Source organism: Aphanomyces astaci (genome assembly GCF_000520075.1).
Source record: "Aphanomyces astaci strain APO3 unplaced genomic scaffold supercont1.127, whole genome shotgun sequence".
Taxonomy (NCBI): domain Eukaryota; phylum Oomycota; class Saprolegniomycetes; order Saprolegniales; family Verrucalvaceae; genus Aphanomyces; species Aphanomyces astaci.
The window spans coordinates 57282-74333 of NW_009798390.1; the positions used below are offsets into that span (position 1 = coordinate 57282).

The 17052-nt window shown below is 48.2% G+C and overlaps 7 protein-coding genes across 8 annotated transcripts; 5 read left to right on the forward strand and 2 right to left on the reverse strand.

Annotated features, from left to right (window-relative positions):
• Positions 1 to 651: 651 nt before the first annotated feature.
• H257_17917 (hypothetical protein) lies at positions 652 to 1552 on the forward strand (the record flags this gene model as incomplete). Its single annotated transcript, XM_009846879.1, has 1 exon — positions 652 to 1552. Exon 1 carries the CDS (start codon positions 785 to 787, stop codon positions 1550 to 1552), a length of 768 nt encoding a protein of 255 aa, XP_009845181.1. The 5' UTR covers positions 652 to 784.
• Positions 1553 to 1698: 146 nt separating this feature from the next.
• On the forward strand, positions 1699 to 4811 carry H257_17918 (the record flags this gene model as incomplete). Of its 2 annotated transcripts, XM_009846880.1 has the most annotated exons (6): positions 1699 to 1731; positions 1873 to 2028; positions 2111 to 2170; positions 2236 to 3527; positions 3649 to 3869; positions 3940 to 4811. In XM_009846880.1, the coding sequence occupies 6 exons, from the start codon at positions 1699 to 1701 to the stop codon at positions 4353 to 4355; spliced, it is 2178 nt and encodes a 725-aa protein (XP_009845182.1). In that variant the 3' UTR covers positions 4356 to 4811. The 2 variants fall into 2 exon arrangements, with proteins under 2 accessions (XP_009845182.1, XP_009845183.1); XM_009846881.1 differs by having other exon boundaries at positions 3649 to 4811.
• On the reverse strand, positions 4389 to 4661 carry H257_17919 (hypothetical protein; the record flags this gene model as incomplete). The annotated part of the gene is made up of 1 exon (XM_009846882.1): positions 4389 to 4661. One exon carries the CDS (start codon positions 4659 to 4661, stop codon positions 4389 to 4391), a length of 273 nt encoding a protein of 90 aa, XP_009845184.1.
• A 966-nt stretch (positions 4812 to 5777) lies between the features above and the next one.
• Positions 5778 to 6500, forward strand: H257_17920 (hypothetical protein). Its single transcript, XM_009846883.1, has 2 exons — positions 5778 to 5860; positions 5917 to 6500. Exons 1-2 carry the CDS (start codon positions 5856 to 5858, stop codon positions 6299 to 6301), a joined length of 390 nt encoding a protein of 129 aa, XP_009845185.1. The 5' UTR covers positions 5778 to 5855; the 3' UTR covers positions 6302 to 6500.
• A 1-nt stretch (position 6501) lies between these two features.
• Positions 6502 to 7010, reverse strand: H257_17921 (hypothetical protein; the record flags this gene model as incomplete). Its single annotated transcript, XM_009846884.1, has 2 exons — positions 6502 to 6765; positions 6993 to 7010. 2 exons carry the CDS (start codon positions 7008 to 7010, stop codon positions 6502 to 6504), a joined length of 282 nt encoding a protein of 93 aa, XP_009845186.1.
• A 1881-nt stretch (positions 7011 to 8891) lies between these two features.
• H257_17922 (hypothetical protein) lies at positions 8892 to 10350 on the forward strand. The gene is made up of 2 exons (XM_009846885.1): positions 8892 to 9585; positions 9643 to 10350. Exons 1-2 carry the CDS (start codon positions 9049 to 9051, stop codon positions 9832 to 9834), a joined length of 729 nt encoding a protein of 242 aa, XP_009845187.1. The 5' UTR covers positions 8892 to 9048; the 3' UTR covers positions 9835 to 10350.
• Positions 10351 to 11312: 962 nt separating this feature from the next.
• H257_17923 (hypothetical protein) lies at positions 11313 to 12263 on the forward strand. Its single transcript, XM_009846886.1, has one exon. It carries the CDS (start codon positions 11327 to 11329, stop codon positions 12077 to 12079), a length of 753 nt encoding a protein of 250 aa, XP_009845188.1. The 5' UTR covers positions 11313 to 11326; the 3' UTR covers positions 12080 to 12263.
• Positions 12264 to 17052: the final 4789 nt, after the last annotated feature.

The window sequence follows — 17052 nt, forward strand, 5'->3', positions numbered from 1 at the left end:
TATTGTATGCGATTTACTTCGTGTTTGTGAATGTGATTTTGACCAATAAATGAAATTTAATTTGGTAATTATGCTTATTAGCCAATAAAAACACATGACACTGATAGTTTAGGCCAATCGTGCACGTTTCTTGCGACAGCGTTACTTGTGGTAAGGACGACAGTAGTATCATGACAATAATACTAAGACCAGGCAAGGTTGAGTAGTACTACGTACAGTAGTAGTACATTGCTACTTTCCGTGCTAACAGTCTATGGAACGTTAGAACCATGCTACACCAGACGGACTGTGTAACGGTATCCGTTAATTAGTGTAAGATGTCCTGTGATTGGACAGGCATGTCGCAAAGGTGAAACGCCGCCGCAATTCGAAACTCACAGAGCATGGCCACGACGTCCATGTGTCACATGAGCGGTAGGCACAGCACGACCACCAACGAAGCCATTTCATACAGGATTGCACTAACGTTATCTCGTTGATCCGATCGCTAGTACATATGGAGCTAGCTGTATAGAACGGTGCTAACGTAGTGAATGGGCAACAACGCTGTGGCTACATGAAGGCTATAGCTACCACCTGCCATCGTAGCCAGCATTCAGCTTGAAAACACAGTGTATCTGTCATCGTCGTAGGTGGTAGTATCACTCGACATGGCCGTGCAGCATAGTCCGTGGAATGTATACAATCGATTGCATTTCAAGGTACTGGCAGAAATCGATTTCGAAAGAGTTGTTCATTTTCCAACTTGGCTCAACCTTGGCACTGCTTTTTCTTTCTTCGCCCCATGAGCATCCAACCCCCTCCCGTGCCCACGACCGGCACGGCCACATACGTGTTTGATCCGTGGATGACTGGCGGCGTGTCTGGCTCCATCATCACGGACGTCGGTGCAGTGTCCACGTCCATCAAGGCGGACTTGGACTTGACCGATGCCGACTGGGCCGCGCTAACCGCGTTCGACGGCAACTGCACCAACGTCGCCGTGACCGACTTTGCGTGGCACATCCATACCCAGTGGAACAACAACCAGAACCACTCGTCGGGGCTCACAAACGATTGTGCGATCGCCAACACGGCCAACCATTTCGACCCCAACTTTGCATGTGGCCCCAACTCGGACAATATCAAGTCGCGTCAATGCGCGAACAAAACGTACGGATGCAACGCGACGTTGTATGCCAACAACCCCGACGTGTGCGAAAAGGGCGACTTGTCCGGCAAGCTCGGCAAGATGAAGGCTGTCAACGGCAAGATAGCCGCGACGTGGATCGACAAGGGCAACTATCCGACCGTGGCCGAGCACAAGATCACGTGGAACATCGTGCTGCATGCCGTCTGCGGCACGGCCACCCCTCGCTTTGTCTGCGCTAAGATCGACACGCTTTCGATGGACAACAACACGTCGTCGATCACGACGGTCCGTCCCACGCCAGCGACGGTGCCCACCACCTCCAGCACTACCCCAGCCACGACGGAAGCTTCGTCCGCCAGTGCCATCAAAGTGTCTGTGAAGGCCATGGCGGCAATTGCGTTCGCCTTGGCCTTGATTTAAGTTGCGTTCATCTCGCCATCTCGCACTTCCGTGTCATTAACATCTAAATGACTTTACTCGATGGCGTTAGTATGTCACTGAATCGTTTTCTCGCGGAAGGATGTGCTGCATGTTGTTTGGGAGCGAAGAATAATGACCTTGTCATCATGCAGCAGCAAACAGTAGCATCTCTCTTCTGCGTACAGCGCGAAAGACTGTCGTAAACGTCACCAACACTTCCTCAACCCATGTGCCTTGGCTAGGGGTAACAACTCGCCTACATATTGCAGCCCCACCTCCATGAGCGAGCGTGGTCACCATGCTTTGATCGTACCCGGTAGGGTCATACACGACTCGTGAGTGACTTGCGGCTAACCAAGCTGTCCTCCCATGTGAATGCCGGCGACAACTGCCGCGTCAAAAGTCCATGGGGCTGCGTGCATTGTGTCGCCATCACACAGCTCTCGTGGGAGCTGCCGTTGGAATCTTTTCTATTGGTACATGTAGGTATGCCCATCATCATTTCATGAATTGATTGTTGGCATACTGATTTTAACAGGTAAATATGCATTTTGACAGGTATTGCCTTCCGATTCAATCCTTTGGTTCCGCGAAATCGACAACACGATGGCGCAGCCGGTACGCCGCGCTTGCATCATCGCCAGGGCGGTGGAACTCACATGGCATACCTGTGTATTCTTTAGGTTCTAGAGGTCTTTGCAGAACATGGGTATCAACTCTTCCACTCACCCGAGGCAGTGTACGCGGACTTTCGCTCCTCTGGCATCTTCCGCCGATCTGGCGTCGATGCCACGTCCGCGTCCACGTCGCGATTGCATCAGCGTGAGGCGCTATTCGACGTTGCATTGTCCCATGGACTGAGCAGTGTCATTGCTGTGTATGTGCTGGCCCCGCAGGACGACAGCAACCCGACCAGCAGCTTCCTCCTGCAGGAACCTGTCGCCGTGCAGTCTTGGGTCCGATCCCACGTCGATCGTGCGCGGGGTGCCAAGTCGCCAGAGGAGCTGCAAGCGACCCTGCGACAGCTTCGGGGGCTCCGACATATCGTGCACGCCCTCGTGGAGCGTCTACAGCGCGGACACGAAGCTACCCCGTCGTCGTTCCACGCGTCCACAGAGTCATGGAATATGATTCCTTCGGGGGACGACGGCTCGATTGCATACTTGTCATCGCTCCAAGACGAACTCACGTCCGTGGAGCGCCTCGCCGAGTTTACGCTCTGGCTGCATCGCCACTTGGACGACTCGTCCACGTTAAACGTGTCGACTCCTTCCACCATGCTTCGCACAATCGTTGCCAGCGCGGGGCTCGTCGACTTGTTGCCCCTGCCGGCAGATGTTTCGCATCTGTTTGCTCACTTCCACGGCCGGGTGGACTCGCTGACGTTTGGCGCGATCATGCTCTTCCTCACGCTGCAGACCCATCAACCTCGAGCGCAGTTGTCGTGGGACGCGTTGCAGTCGTTCGCGCTGGACGCCGCGGCCCCCGCGCTGCACCTCCCGCGCGCCCATGCCGCGCACGTCTTGGCTCTCTGGGCCATCGACCATGCTTCTTATGACCGCAGCTCTTCGTTCCTCCACAGCGCAGTCGCCATCCTATGTCGGAGTCCCCCCGAATACATGGACCCTGACATTCTCATTGCCGTGCTCGACGTGCTGTTGCAAATGAACCAACCAGACTTGGCCCACTCGATCCTGTCGTTAACTTCTAACGACGAAGAAGCGGATGATCTGACGCATGTGCTGCTCGTCGTGGACACGTATCTGCGCCTCGATGCATGGCCCCTGGCATGGCTGGCGGCGCGCCGCGCCCCCCGACACATCGCCGCCACCATGCCCCGCCTCGTCGCGTTCCATCAATCGCGTGGAAACCTCCGCCATGTCCTCTTGAGCATGACGTGGACGCCCGCGGAAATGGCCATCTGGAAGCATCTCCATCTACCACCTGCCGACCTCGCCCTGCTCCACCTCGTTCGGTACATACATACATACATATATGGGGTCGCGAGGAGTGTGGGTCTTTTGAATATCTGGGATGTGTTGCAGAGTGTTGGTCTTCTTTTTCTCCTTTCTTCTAATCCAAGAGGATGGACATAGAGGCGAATTCGACCAAGCTAGCGCCGTCATGCCGACGACCGACAGCGCCGCGTGGCTTCGGCAGCACCACGACCTGCTCTTGCGCACCGTGGCGCGGGACGCGCCAGAGGTGCACGTGCCCCATGCCGCAGGGAAGGATCATCACTCTAAAAAAGAATACCATCACTCGCCTCTCTCTATTGCCGCCGCCGCCCCGACATTGTGGCCCAAACCGTCGAAAGGTAACCTCGTACTACTACTACTACTATATATATATGTGTGCTAGTATGTGCCTACTAACGCGGAACTCAGACCAATACGAGGTGTTCTTCAACCGACCAACGTTGCCGACAAACGCGGCGATCATGTCGTCGTCCGGAAATGAAAAGTTGCCCAGTGCGTTTAGCTTGCATGTGAAGAAACCCGTGTCGACTCCGCATGCAGGCAGCGTGTCCCCGGGCCAGCCGCCCCGACCTCTGGCGGCGTCGGCGGCGGACTCGTCTGAGGTGGTGATGCCGTACCAGTGGCTGTCGACAGACCTGACTCGCGGTCCACACAGCAGCAGCGCGTCCAAGGTCAAGCGAGCCAACGCTTACGATGAACAAGGCAAGTCCTTGGAGCCGGCTGCTCGTGATTCGAAGTCGCCGCCGAGAACACCCCATCACGAGGCACAGAGTAGTCTGCCCGCGCGTCGAAACCCGGTTCGAGACGTTCGGAAAAAGCACTAATACAACAGATGAAGGTTCTATGTCTTGTTGTGGTTACAACCCTTCGTCGTCGGGCACGATGCGACCTTCCGTCGGCACCAAGATGGGAATGCCGTGGCGGATCGGGTACGCCACGCGAATCTCGCGACAGAACAACACGCCGTGCGCTGGAAGGTACTCCAACGGAAGCTTCGAGATGGGACATACCAGTCGCTCCAAGACAGTCTCGTCTTGCAAGGTTGCTGTGCTGGAGGAGTGGATCGTACGGCCACGGAGCAACGCGGCGCCGAGTGGCCTCCGCCACGCGAGCACGGCCCTGGTGAACATTTTGTGGCTGTGGCACCTTACCTAAAGGTAAGGTGCGGAAACGAACATAACAGTACCATTACTCGAGTAAAGGAACTACTAGTATTAATAACGTTAACGTTATCATTAACATCAGTACTAGTAATACTAATACGTACTACCACTCTGTTCCATAATGATTGCAGCACTTGACTTCTGATTGGACTAAATTTTACATTTCTCCTCGTAATCACAAGCGGATTGGCTCATTTGACAGATACACATTCCAGCTTTGGATTTGACACCTCATGTTCCGGGAAAGTCAAAGTAGTTAACTGTAAGTGCGTCATGACCCCAAAGCTTTGTGACCTTATTTTTCAAACCAGAAAATCTTACGGTGTACAGTCGATAGTGATTGTATTTTTTGTAAGCTTAAGACTGTATGCTCGTGTGATGTCCTTACCTCGCCCTATCCAGTCGCAGCTCATCTAGGCATCCAGATGTGCTCGTGAGGTCGCTCCAAGTTTGTGATCGATTGGGGCTCTGTATTTTGAGCATTTGCGTATATAAAGTGCCTATCATTAGCTTCCCATGTTACCAGAGATCAACATGACCTCTAGTAAGGTCGCCACAGTGTTGGCATGGCCTGAATGGGTTAACTCGTCCTGAAAAGGTGTCGACAAAGGCATCCAAGTTACTGGTTTTTCATCCGTAATATTTAGGATTTATTTTATTATACTATTTCTATTATAAGTATACAAACTACAAGTATGTATTTAAATTACCGTTTCTTACAAAAGCTAAGATAAAAAGTAAAAAAATATGATATGCTGCAAAAGATATGGAACACTATGGAAATTGAGTTTGGATTATTTATTAATACCTGGTAATTAGGTTAAACACTGTGAATAATCCGGATACAATGAAAACATTTGTACGGATAAGTGCTGTATACAAAGACCAAGATATACTTGATACTCCTTTTGGGCCAAAATGTACCTAGTTCCATACTTAAGTATATCTCCGTATCGTCCATCCCTGTCCGATATTTCTCAAGATCGTCCATCGAGAAATACTATTATTCCAAAGGAGGGAAAGCAATTCCATTGGTCAAAAGTAAATCGAGTCAAATGTAAAACCACTCGAACTTATTATAATATTTCACGTTTTGCGGCCGACCACAGACTTTTGGGCAGGCGACAGTTGCGCACAGCCCGACGATGCGACACCGGACACATGAGGTAGCGATTGCCATTCACTCTACCTGTATGCCAGGCTCATCCTCTTGCCGTAGCAGCACATCAAGCCGTCAATGCCCGCGCCGCGGCGACCTTGCGCATGAACCCGGACACACGCGCACGGCCATCGCGGCGCAGACATTGACCGGACCATGGGTCTCGCTCGCCTCCTGGCAGACTCGCCACCACCATGCGCGCCGGTCACCACCATGCGCGCCGGACACCACTCGACTGGACCTGTCCTTTGTGTTGGACGGCAACAAAGGCCGGTACGCTCCGTGGCCCAAGAAGGCCCTCGACAAGTTCCGTCACGTCGGGTGCCCCCGGCAAGCAGCCATGAAGATGAGTTATGTGTGCTTTTGTGATGACAACTCAAAGACTATTCCATTTGCTAGAACCTGCACCAAGTCCCTGTGGAAGGCACAGTCCGACATTGTGGCGTAATGGAAGCGCGCCTGCTTGCAGGAGGTCTGGGTTCGATTCCCAGCAATGCCATGGCTTGTCGTACTCTGCGTGGCGCCTGTCGCACGTCGTCACTCGAAACTTGCAAGACAAGGACGACAAGCTGTTGTGTTGTGAATGAAGTGTGTTTTGTGAAAGCATTAATTGTAAAGTTTTGTAATGAATTCAAAGTTGTTTTGGTCTTATTGTGCTGCACGTAATGAGGATTGTTCGTCAGTCGAGTTACTGGTGACTTCAGGTTGATCGTGATCACTCGAATTCTCGTGGAGAATGTCTGCCATGTTCATAGGCGCATACACGGCAACTCGATGAAAGCCGTCGTACGACGAACCAGCCGGCAGTGCAGGTTGAGCAGCCTCTTCGCTGGCGCTGTGTTTGCTGCATGTGGCCCTGTTGTGGTCAATCCCAGTGCATTTCCGACACTTGGATGTCTTTCCCGAGGAAACCTACACTCTCGAGAAAGTGCTATCATGTTTGCATTAAGTTTTGGTTGCAATTTATATTTGTTTTTTTTCGCCTTGTTATTTTCGTAGAAAAATAATTGAACTCACCGGGATTCGAACCCGGGGCACCCCATGAAAGTCAGAGCACTTACACTAGGGAGAACGATCGTCCCTATAGCGTGCCGAGCATGACTACATCAACTGATGTAAATACATATCCCCATAAGTACATCGTTTGGTGGGCCCATGATGGTTCAAATGTTCCGTACTCCGGTGATGTCCATGTAGCATGATGCAAAACAACCCGTACCGTATCGCTGAAAGATAAGTCTCGTGAAATATTATATAGAATATATTTGTTTTGAGAGTCTCTTCCTATACTCGTGAAATATTATCATGCAAATATATATTTTGAGAGTCTGCTTAGTGCGGGAGAAGTTCTGAGACATAAAACCGAGGGCAGGCAAATTGACCACCGTGACAGTACACCATAGTTGTCTGTATTCGTCTGGTAAAGTCGATCCATTCCAAAGGATTTTGATTACTCCATTGATCATGTCTACTTTCGTGTGTTGGCTATCTTTTTTCAGAGGTTTCGATCTATACTCAGGAGGTCTTTGTACTGACTTTTGTATGTCAAGATCGTCCAGTGTCACACTAATTTTAGTTACATGCTAATTCGAGGTTGAATTGGTCGAAGATCGAAACTCACACATGATATTAATACATAAACGAGTGCATAGCGTGTAGTCCTCACGCTCGTCATATACAGCATTCCCACTGCGTTGAATGTTAGCATGTTATGGCTTGGATAAGAGTAATACGGTCGTGGGAATAATACTAACGGTAAAATGACATCGTCACTTGCGTTCTCAAAAAGCTGACGGTGAAGTCAGTCACTCACACTGTGAGCAGTGAGATTCCCTTGAAAGCATATGTACTACTGTAGTATCTGCAGTGAGATTATCCCCTGGAAGCATATATATGCATTGAGAGAATAATTCCCTCATTAAAACAGTTCCACTGTTTCAGTTGATTTTACGACTTGCTAACTGTAAAACGATGTATTACATCGCTGTTAATCAATTTTCGGACTTTAAACTTCGGATGTGTAATAATGTGTGTAATACTTCGAAGTTCGGTTAAGCCGTATTCACTGTATGAGGTGGGAAAATCAATTTCCCAACCGCCTTAAGATACAACGACCAAGTCGAAAAAAGCCCGTGGGTTGGAGTTCAATCAACGATGAAAGCACAAGAAACAAGTATTGTGGACCGACGAGATGGATGAGAGACATCTCAAGGAGGTTGTCTGGCTTGGCCCGAACGGTGTTGGTCACGGAAAGGTCAATGCAACGTGGGCAAATAGCACCTGTGCCCACGGTGCAGTGGCCATTCTGGACGCACCTGCCAGACAATATGCGACCCGAATTCTCAACGAGTCGCTATACTTGATTGCATATTCGATATGGGTATGCGGTCATGCTGCCTCAGTAGAGTTCAAAGTTTAAATCCGAGTGAGGTTTGCGAAGCTAGCGGTAGTAGCACAGCAACTGACAAGGTGGCAAATGTCATTATTGGTCTTTATCCGTTCAATTTCCGGATATTGAAGTACTCGGAGTACCACTTTCGAAGTGCGCGTGTCCATGTGCTCGAAGACAAGTTGCTAAACACCTCTAATATGAGGGAATTATTACATCCGGATACCGGTACACCACCTTTCCCTGTAACCTGGGACTCGGTCCTACCCCTGGTGCTAAATCTCCGGGGGGTTAACTGCATCGCTAGTGGTTAGCTAACCACTGAGATGCACTTAACCCCTACCTGTATGTACAGGGGTAGCGCATGGGAATACTAGATGTGTTGTGAGAAGGAATCCAGTCCGAGTGTGTACGACCTCGATGCATGCATATGTTTCCAAGGGATAATTCCCTCATGAAACAGTTCCACTGTTGTGTTTTGACCCGAAATACTGTTTCAAGGAGGTTTATATGGAACTCTGTATGCTCAGACCACGTCACCTCTAACTACCGTGGTACAATACCTCTGTGATGAATGGATTGCACCTATAAGGTATAATATTCGTGGTAACTTCCGCTTACAGTCCTATTTTGTGCAGATCAGGGGGTTTGCAAATATTAGAAACACTTGTATATTAACGAATTCCTCATCGCAACACATAGTCACATCAGCAAATCACATCAACGGCGACATAGACACGCACTCGAAACGCATACAAACACCAAGTGACTTGACTAGGACAACGTCACGGAGAAATCGTTCGAGCATGAAGAAGACGAGCGAGTGGCGGCTGGAGCAGTGCCGCACCAACCAGCGGAGGTATCGGAAGCAAGCACAGGAAGGTCTGCGGTCCCTGGAGGAGCAGGTCGCGACGCTGAACGTCGAGACTGCGCGCTTGGAAGGCAACTTGACCATCCTGCGTTCCACGACGCTGCTCGCGTCCGCCGGCGCCAAACTCATCGCGCACTACTTGGACGTGTTTCGCCATGGATTGGTGGCGCACAACGAAACGACACAGGTGAACCTCGTGCGAAGCATCGTCGCCGACGACGCGATCGTCACAGGGGTGCAAGGCGGCGCGGACGCCGTCCTCGACGGATGGCGGCAGCTCTCCCATGCGTTTCCTTCGCTGGAACTGGTCCAATCTCACATGGATGTCCTGCATCTCGACACGTCGCAGCTCGTGCACTGCTATGGCCACATCAAGTGTCGGATATCCCAACGGACGTTGGAGTCGGTCTACCCCCATGTGCTGACCAACTACGACGCACTGGCCGCGCGGTTGCTAGGTCGAACCCTCACGGTACCGTAGGATCTCGGTGGATATATGGAATGTCTCCTAACATGAGGGTTTGCTTAGGTGCCGGTAGCAAGGCAGTATTCGATCGACAACGACACAAACCAGGTCACGGAAGTGCTGGTCACGGCCAACTTTATGCAAGGACTCATGGAGCTGCTCCAGTCGACAGAAGATGCCATGCACGTCATGTCCGGGGCCAAAATGGACCTGTGGGGCAAGCTGCTCTTGCATCCTGACAACGACCTGTCGTAGCCAAGGTCCTGCATCATGTTTGTTGGCCGTGTGATATCTCGGAAAGGAATGCCGTGTTGGGGGCATGGCGAGGGTGCGTCGTGGAGAGAGCACGTGTTGCATGTGCTGCAGCACGGTGGCGATGATATCCACGCCAAGGATGTTGTTCGTACCTCCAAGTAATTTAAACCAAGGCGTGGGTGGATCAGTGTACTGTGTTCCCACTGTGCAGTGTTCCGCCGCCTTCCGACGACGACTTGAACGCTTCGGAGGACAGGGCCACAAGCTTCCTTGGGGTGAGATGCACTCCCCGGGACGTCTGCGGCGTCTTGATGAGCTAGCGGCACCGTGAACTCCCACGTCGACGCCGCTTTCGATCTTGAGAATTGCTCCAAAGCAATAAAAAGGTTGCTCTGGGTCCGGATATATTTACCGGATAGCATGGATACTACGGTACTAACGGATTATACTACCTCTGTCCGAAAGTGATTGCACGAGTGTAAGTTTACGGTACAATTTATTATATTATACAGTTTAAAATATATTTACAAATATAAATTTACAAAACTTATACGTGAGCACAGTCAAAAATGATCATCATTCCCACTGTTTTTCGTGGATAAATCAGCTGTCATTCCTATTTAGGACCTTGGGGGGCTCTAATTGGATTCCATTTGAAATTTTGTATTCAAAAGTATTCCTAATACCCTAATTTCACACCTGAAATGTCCATTCGTGCAATCATTTTCGGAAGAGGTAGGTAGTATTGCATTAGTGGAAAAAAGTCGGACAGGATATACCAATCATCGACATGCGACATGTATTTCGCATACAGCTCATCATATACGCCATATCTCTATAAAGTGGTGTGCCAATGGTTCATACGGCATTAATTGGCACTTTATGTTATATGTTTTTAACGATTAAATGTTATATTTTTAAAAGTTAGGCATTGACGAAGATGCCAATCCTTCAAAATGGCAACTAAAAGTAGTGCACCGCTGCTTTCTTCGTCAGGCTGAGACCCAGTTCGAAGCACCGAATTTCCGGAGACTCGATCAAACCACTCCGAGTCGCCGGAATATTTTTGCTTTTAGCCCGGACGTGAAATACTACCTCCTAGTGGTACTCTACACACCGAATAAATAAATAATTCGACCAATAAGCGTTGAGTAAAAATTGAATGTTCGGTGACAATCAGTACTTGGCATGCCTTTTTGACACTGTTAGTCAATCTACTTCGAACTGGCCCTGAACACGATTTGATTCTAGCGTGTTGTATGGTGATGATGAACAATAAGTGTAACTTAACGTTACCATATCGTTTGAGGATCGAAAAGTTGATCATTTCCTGGGCACGATACTTCAAGTAAATTGGACAGAATTGTGAGCAGCATCAAGCGATTTGATTGGCTGACCATCAGCATACTGACATTTCAATGATATCTTTTTCCGTACACTGGACGTACATTAATTGTACGGTGGACGTCTTAAAATTGAAACTCTTCACGTCATGGCGGCGGTCATCGAGCGGCGAAAAGATGTGTCGCGAAGGTCGGCTGCCGTAAGTGTGTCGAACGAAACGATGGCCAAGTTGGAGGATGATGTGAGAGTGTTGACGCGGACGACCGCACGACTCGAGGGCCAAGTGGAGACGCTGCAAGCGACGCTGTTGCTGTTGCCGCGTCGCCGGTACGACAGCGCAGCACTGCTGTGCAAGGAGTATTGGATGCTGTTTCACCACGGGTATGCCGCCCACGACCGTGAACTTGCGGCAAAGCAAGCGAGGATGTGTTACGCGGTCATGTGCGAAGACGCCATGATTGGGAACCACAGCGTCGGTCCCGCGGGCATGCTTCGGCAGTGGATGCGGTGGGGGTCGTCGTTCCACAACTTTCGCAAAGATTTACACAACATCGACGTCATCCACTGCGAGCCAACATGCATCGTTCGCATGCGCGGCACGCTTTTCGTCCGCATCATGCGGCACACAATCGAGCAATTGTATCCGCATGTCCTGGCCAACGAACCGATGGTGCAACTGGTCATCGGCGTGGAACTGGCCGTGCCCTTGCAAGTGGATTACATCATGGACACTCGTTGCAGTCGAATACAACACGCGGTGGCCAGTGTGGACTTTGCCCAAGCGTTTCACGTTGCGCTGGGCAATCTTCCCATCACGAACGCCATCATCGCCCACAGCCTCATCCAACCGTCGGGAGAAATCCCAGTCACGTGCGGATTAGAGAACCAAGATAGTCGCTAGAAAGAGTAGTGTCCAGTCGATGTTGTATTCGTTGTCACAGCCTGAAGAGCCGCGATTTACAGGGCCGGCTCGGATGCCATATACCCCTTCCTGCTGTTGCTCGAACTAACTGTAAACACAGGCTCGTACGCAGCAATGCTTGCACTGGAAGCTGCTAAATGACCTACAACTAACACATAGTTGGCCTTGAGTTCTGTACGTAACGTTGTCATGTACTCCGGAGTAACGTGCTAATTTCTCTGGGGGATACAGTCAGTTATTACAGTACCAGTAGTATTGTGAATTCTCTATAAATTTCCAATATTCACGTGGTTTGTCTAATCAATATCGTACTAGTATTGAATCTCGCTGGAATTTTGATTGGTTGAATATACTTGTCCTTTCTGTAAGAGCCAATCAAATCCACTCCAAAATTGGATGAGCCAATCGCGTGGATTCTTGCTTCGATTCGGCGGCGAGATTCGATTCGACGGAGTCTGGAAATTTGTACCGAATCCACAATACTTTTCGATAGGTGATCTTTTGACAAGGACCATTTTACAGTAAGTCTTTGTCGACCAAGTGGCAAAACTCGAGATTTTCCTCCCTCCGAATTGCCCTCCCTCCTTGAACTTTTTTATTTTAGTTTCATTATATATATCCGATAATTCAAACCATGTGGTATCCAATGTAGTGTTCTTATTGGCTGTTAGGTTTGGTTGTGTATTTTTGATCTCCTCTAAGCCAATCATATTATATCAAAATACAATAAAAATACTGGTTGGTGTCGTCGTCGTCGAGCTCCCTACACGCATATACTGACTGTACTAGTACTGCGGACCTTTCTATTCAAACGTACTGGTTTCCCTCCCAGTTTCGAACGGGCTATTTTCGATAATTTTTATAAACTAATAATATATATGAAATCATGGTTTCTTCAATGGTTGACTCATCGTGCCGGTACTGTGTGCGCCGCCAACTTGAATCATCTACGCCATCAAGGCCCAAGAATGGAGATACGCTCAGCATATATTCATGGTCCATTTCGATCTCGAGGAGGGTGGCTTAGGAGCACGAGCGGCAGTATCAATCATAACTTGATAACTTTAGAGTCATCTTACAAGTGGCCAATGCCATGAAAGCTTATGTTGAGGAATGTAGGCCTTTCAACTCGTGCTTTGACAATATGAGTTGCACAATGGGACGTGTGTACGGTACAGTAGCATCGTAACGATTCCAAGTCAGCCACATTGACGAATCCTCAGCAAATTTCTCTACTAACGTTAACGCCTAATATTGCGGCACAACAAGCCAGGAACAGCACCGTAATAACAGTAAAGAAACATCACTTTATTCTGCCCAGGTAATGTAGCATGACTTGATTGTACTTTTCATACCGTATTGGTCAACCATTCGTTTCGATCAGTCAAGCAACATGGAGTGCATACAGTAGCCATGCCAAAGTAGTGTTCCGTAAAAGGTCGATATTTGACCTATTATAGCCAATAGAACGCGTCTTTGAAATTCTGATACTCGAGGCTGCATTTTTTCATCCGGATAAAATGGCACGGATTTGTTTTCAGCCTATCGAGATTTTGAATATTCAAGGCCATTTTACTTCAACTAATGCGAAATTACAATTTCAAGTCACACAATCTGCATTTTTCCTCGTGATTAAAAAACACTATTATAATAGCAAATTGGACGTCAGGAAGATCTCCAACTGAGGGCCTCTAAATGTGGCACGGAACTCGGCCCTTATGTATACCGGTAGGTACATGACAGTACCAAAAGTATACCCTGCGTGAGTTCACACACCACCACGACCACATTTTTTACCACTTTTGATTAGCAGCCAACATGAAATTGCCCACGTGGCTCGAAGAGTTCTTGCATTGATGCTTACTGAGGAGCAACACCTGTGTGTATAGAGGAAGGCAAGGTCTACCTTCCTCTATACACACAGGTTTTGCTTCTCAGTAAGGTATATTCATCGGGGCTCGGCTAATCAAGTCATTTCACATGCATTTTGAGCATACACATTGACACTCGTAGACTGCAGCAGGCTTACGACGAGCATTAAGTATATCAAAATACTAAAGGATAAGTACTCTCAAGCAGCAATAGCATACTGTACTATAATACAATGTCATGGCCCTGCTGGTGGTTATGAGATCATACATCATCAAGATGATTGCTTACTGGTATCTATCTATTCATCATGGAGGAGTGTGTATTGTATATTTCATCAACACCTAAGCTCTATCCGAGATGAAAAGAACATTCAACTTGTCGACTATAATGTGCTTCGTCTTGAATACTTCTCCTATATACCGAGTGAAGGCGCATGTATTCAAGAAGAGTGTATTGAACCCACTTGAACACTAGTGTTGACACCACTTGACCCCCCCCCAATATATGACTCCACTCAGTTCCCCGTGTGGCCTATTCATGAAAGTTGACTTGACAAGCGACGCAATGTTCTGAGGATTCTGCAGCGACATCGAACTGTGTAGAAATCATCAATATGATCTACACCCCGCTATATTGCTCTTGACAGGTCGCATTGGTGCCCGTTCTAAACCTTATATGAAATATCCGGAACATATTGTTACCGACAGCTCATCTGTTTCGACAGCCAAAACAACACTTCCACCAAAACCTCCTAGCACCCGTGCTCAAATCGACTTCGAATGTCAACCATCCAAAGCAAATTACACCCTATAATGAAACCAGCTTAAATTTGAATTTGTCACCATGGAGAATCAAGTCAAACGCACCCACCGAGAGCTCTCGAGCAGCGGCAAAGTAACGGTGATCCAAGACCAACACCGCATAACTCGTTGCGTTACAATCTATGGGGTACAACTAATGCGACGTGGTGGACTTGAATAATACGTGGTACAATACAGACAAGAACCGTCGGAAGGTGTAGCTCGTCCCAAGTGAGACACTGCAACGTCAATCGTGAAGAGCAAGTGATTCATCCCAAAGGTAATCATCTTATCAATGCTACGATGAGGCCCACTGTGTTGGCTTCAAGGGTAAGATTGGGATATGGCCTTTCGTGTGTCTTGTTCTGGGATCCCGCAACTCACGCCACTGACCAGCAGGGACTATGATTACAACTTTGGGCATTGTCAGCAGTGCTGTGTACCGTGACTACGTAAGGTTATACCTGCGATCATGGCGTAATTTCCAAGTGCAAGCAAGCACGTGGTGCCGCAGCACGACAACCCGACGCCGGATGGGTGCCTCACGGATGCGGAACTGGAGTGTATCAAAGGATGGTTGGATGTTTTTAATGCGTCGGTAGCGGCCAAGCAGCCCAGATCTCAACGTGCTGAATCTTGGCTTATTTGCCCCGATACAATTGCTTCAGTACAAGAAGATGGGTATGTAATACCATGGAAGCATTCGACGACCTGAGCTATGAGAAGCTAGCGAACGTGTACCTTACGTGTCAGGCAGTGATACGGTTGTCCTCGAGCACTGTGGTGACAACCAGTTTGCGTTGTCCCACCTGAAGACGGCAGTCTTGAGTCGCGTTGGTCTACTGATGTTGAATGTTTCTTGCCCTTTGTCGCTGCTTTTGTAAGCTAGGAAATATTGACAGATTGAATCATTGTATTATTTAATAGGCCAATAATGTGTGTCTACTGTATTTCTTCACAGTAATGTGGAAAAAGTGTGTGGAACAAAGGATGCATGGGTTTGCCTTTGATACTGTACAGTACCAGTGGGTCACAAAAGGCTTCGTACAGTTGCATGTTTCGAGCAGCAAGGTCAATAAATCATTCAAACCGAAAGTTCTTGGCGTGTAACTGATTGGACTGCCAGTGAACAGCTAGTAAGCATATGCCATTCAACTAGCATCGTGGTGCCACATCTTGTCCTTCAAATGTATAGTGAGTGGTCAAGCTGCGATGTCCACAGGGTTGCCTTTTGGTGTCGTTGGCGAGCAAGGACCGAGGTAAGTATGTCTGATGAATGGCTTGTGTTACAAAGTAGCCAAGTTAATTCCTCCATAATGCAGTCTACCTGTAATCCCCCAGCCAGCAACAGGAATCTGTCCGTCGATGCACTCGAAAAAACCAAGACACTTCACTCGGTCGTTGTATCGACAGTGAAACTTCACCTGGTTGACAGAAACCTTGGTTGTCGCATCTTCGCTGGTGATTTGGTCGTCCATGGAAGCGCACTATTCTTCGAAACAAGAAACCGTTTCACTATGTTTATCATGGCGTGAATAGAATTTTTTAACTGTAAAACAACACATCAAAACGATGTCATGTGATGTTATATTTGGAAGCAAAGATAGCTGATCAAGTTGGATGTTATATTTGAGACAACCACTTTCAAAGCCACACAGCATGAGCTAATCTAAACCGACCAGCCCGAGACTCAATTCGCGTGTTCACACGCATTAATAGAGCTCTTAATGACGTATCATAGAGGTCGAGCTATATTCATCGAGGTATTTACTTACAAAGTATGTTATATTTGCATATCTACATAATGACGTATCATAGAGGTCGAGCTACATTCATCGAGGTATTTACTTACAAAGTATGTTATATTTGCATTTTTTTGGTACTTTGAGGACTCATCACTCATGCTACAATGTTGCAAATCGCATGCATTACCCCGCTCGTAGACAAGCTGTCAGAGAGATATTCGATGTCAAAGTCATGTACTTCGAAGTACTTTCTTAGTGAACTAACAATAAATTAATTTATGACTAACTTCAAGTCATATTTGAAGCAAAGTTTTATTATTATTAATATGTTAATTGGTTTTAAAAATTTCAAACTATTCAATGTCAAGTCCATTAAAATTACCGAACAGTTTTGAGCTGAGTGTGAAGTCACTACACCATGCGTTCCCGGTTGTCGCGTCTCCTCGAAAGGCCAATGGAAAGTCCTCAGCCCATAGTGTGGCTATAAGAGCTAATGCGATCGAACTGCTTGGTATGCTGCCGATGCATTTGAGGT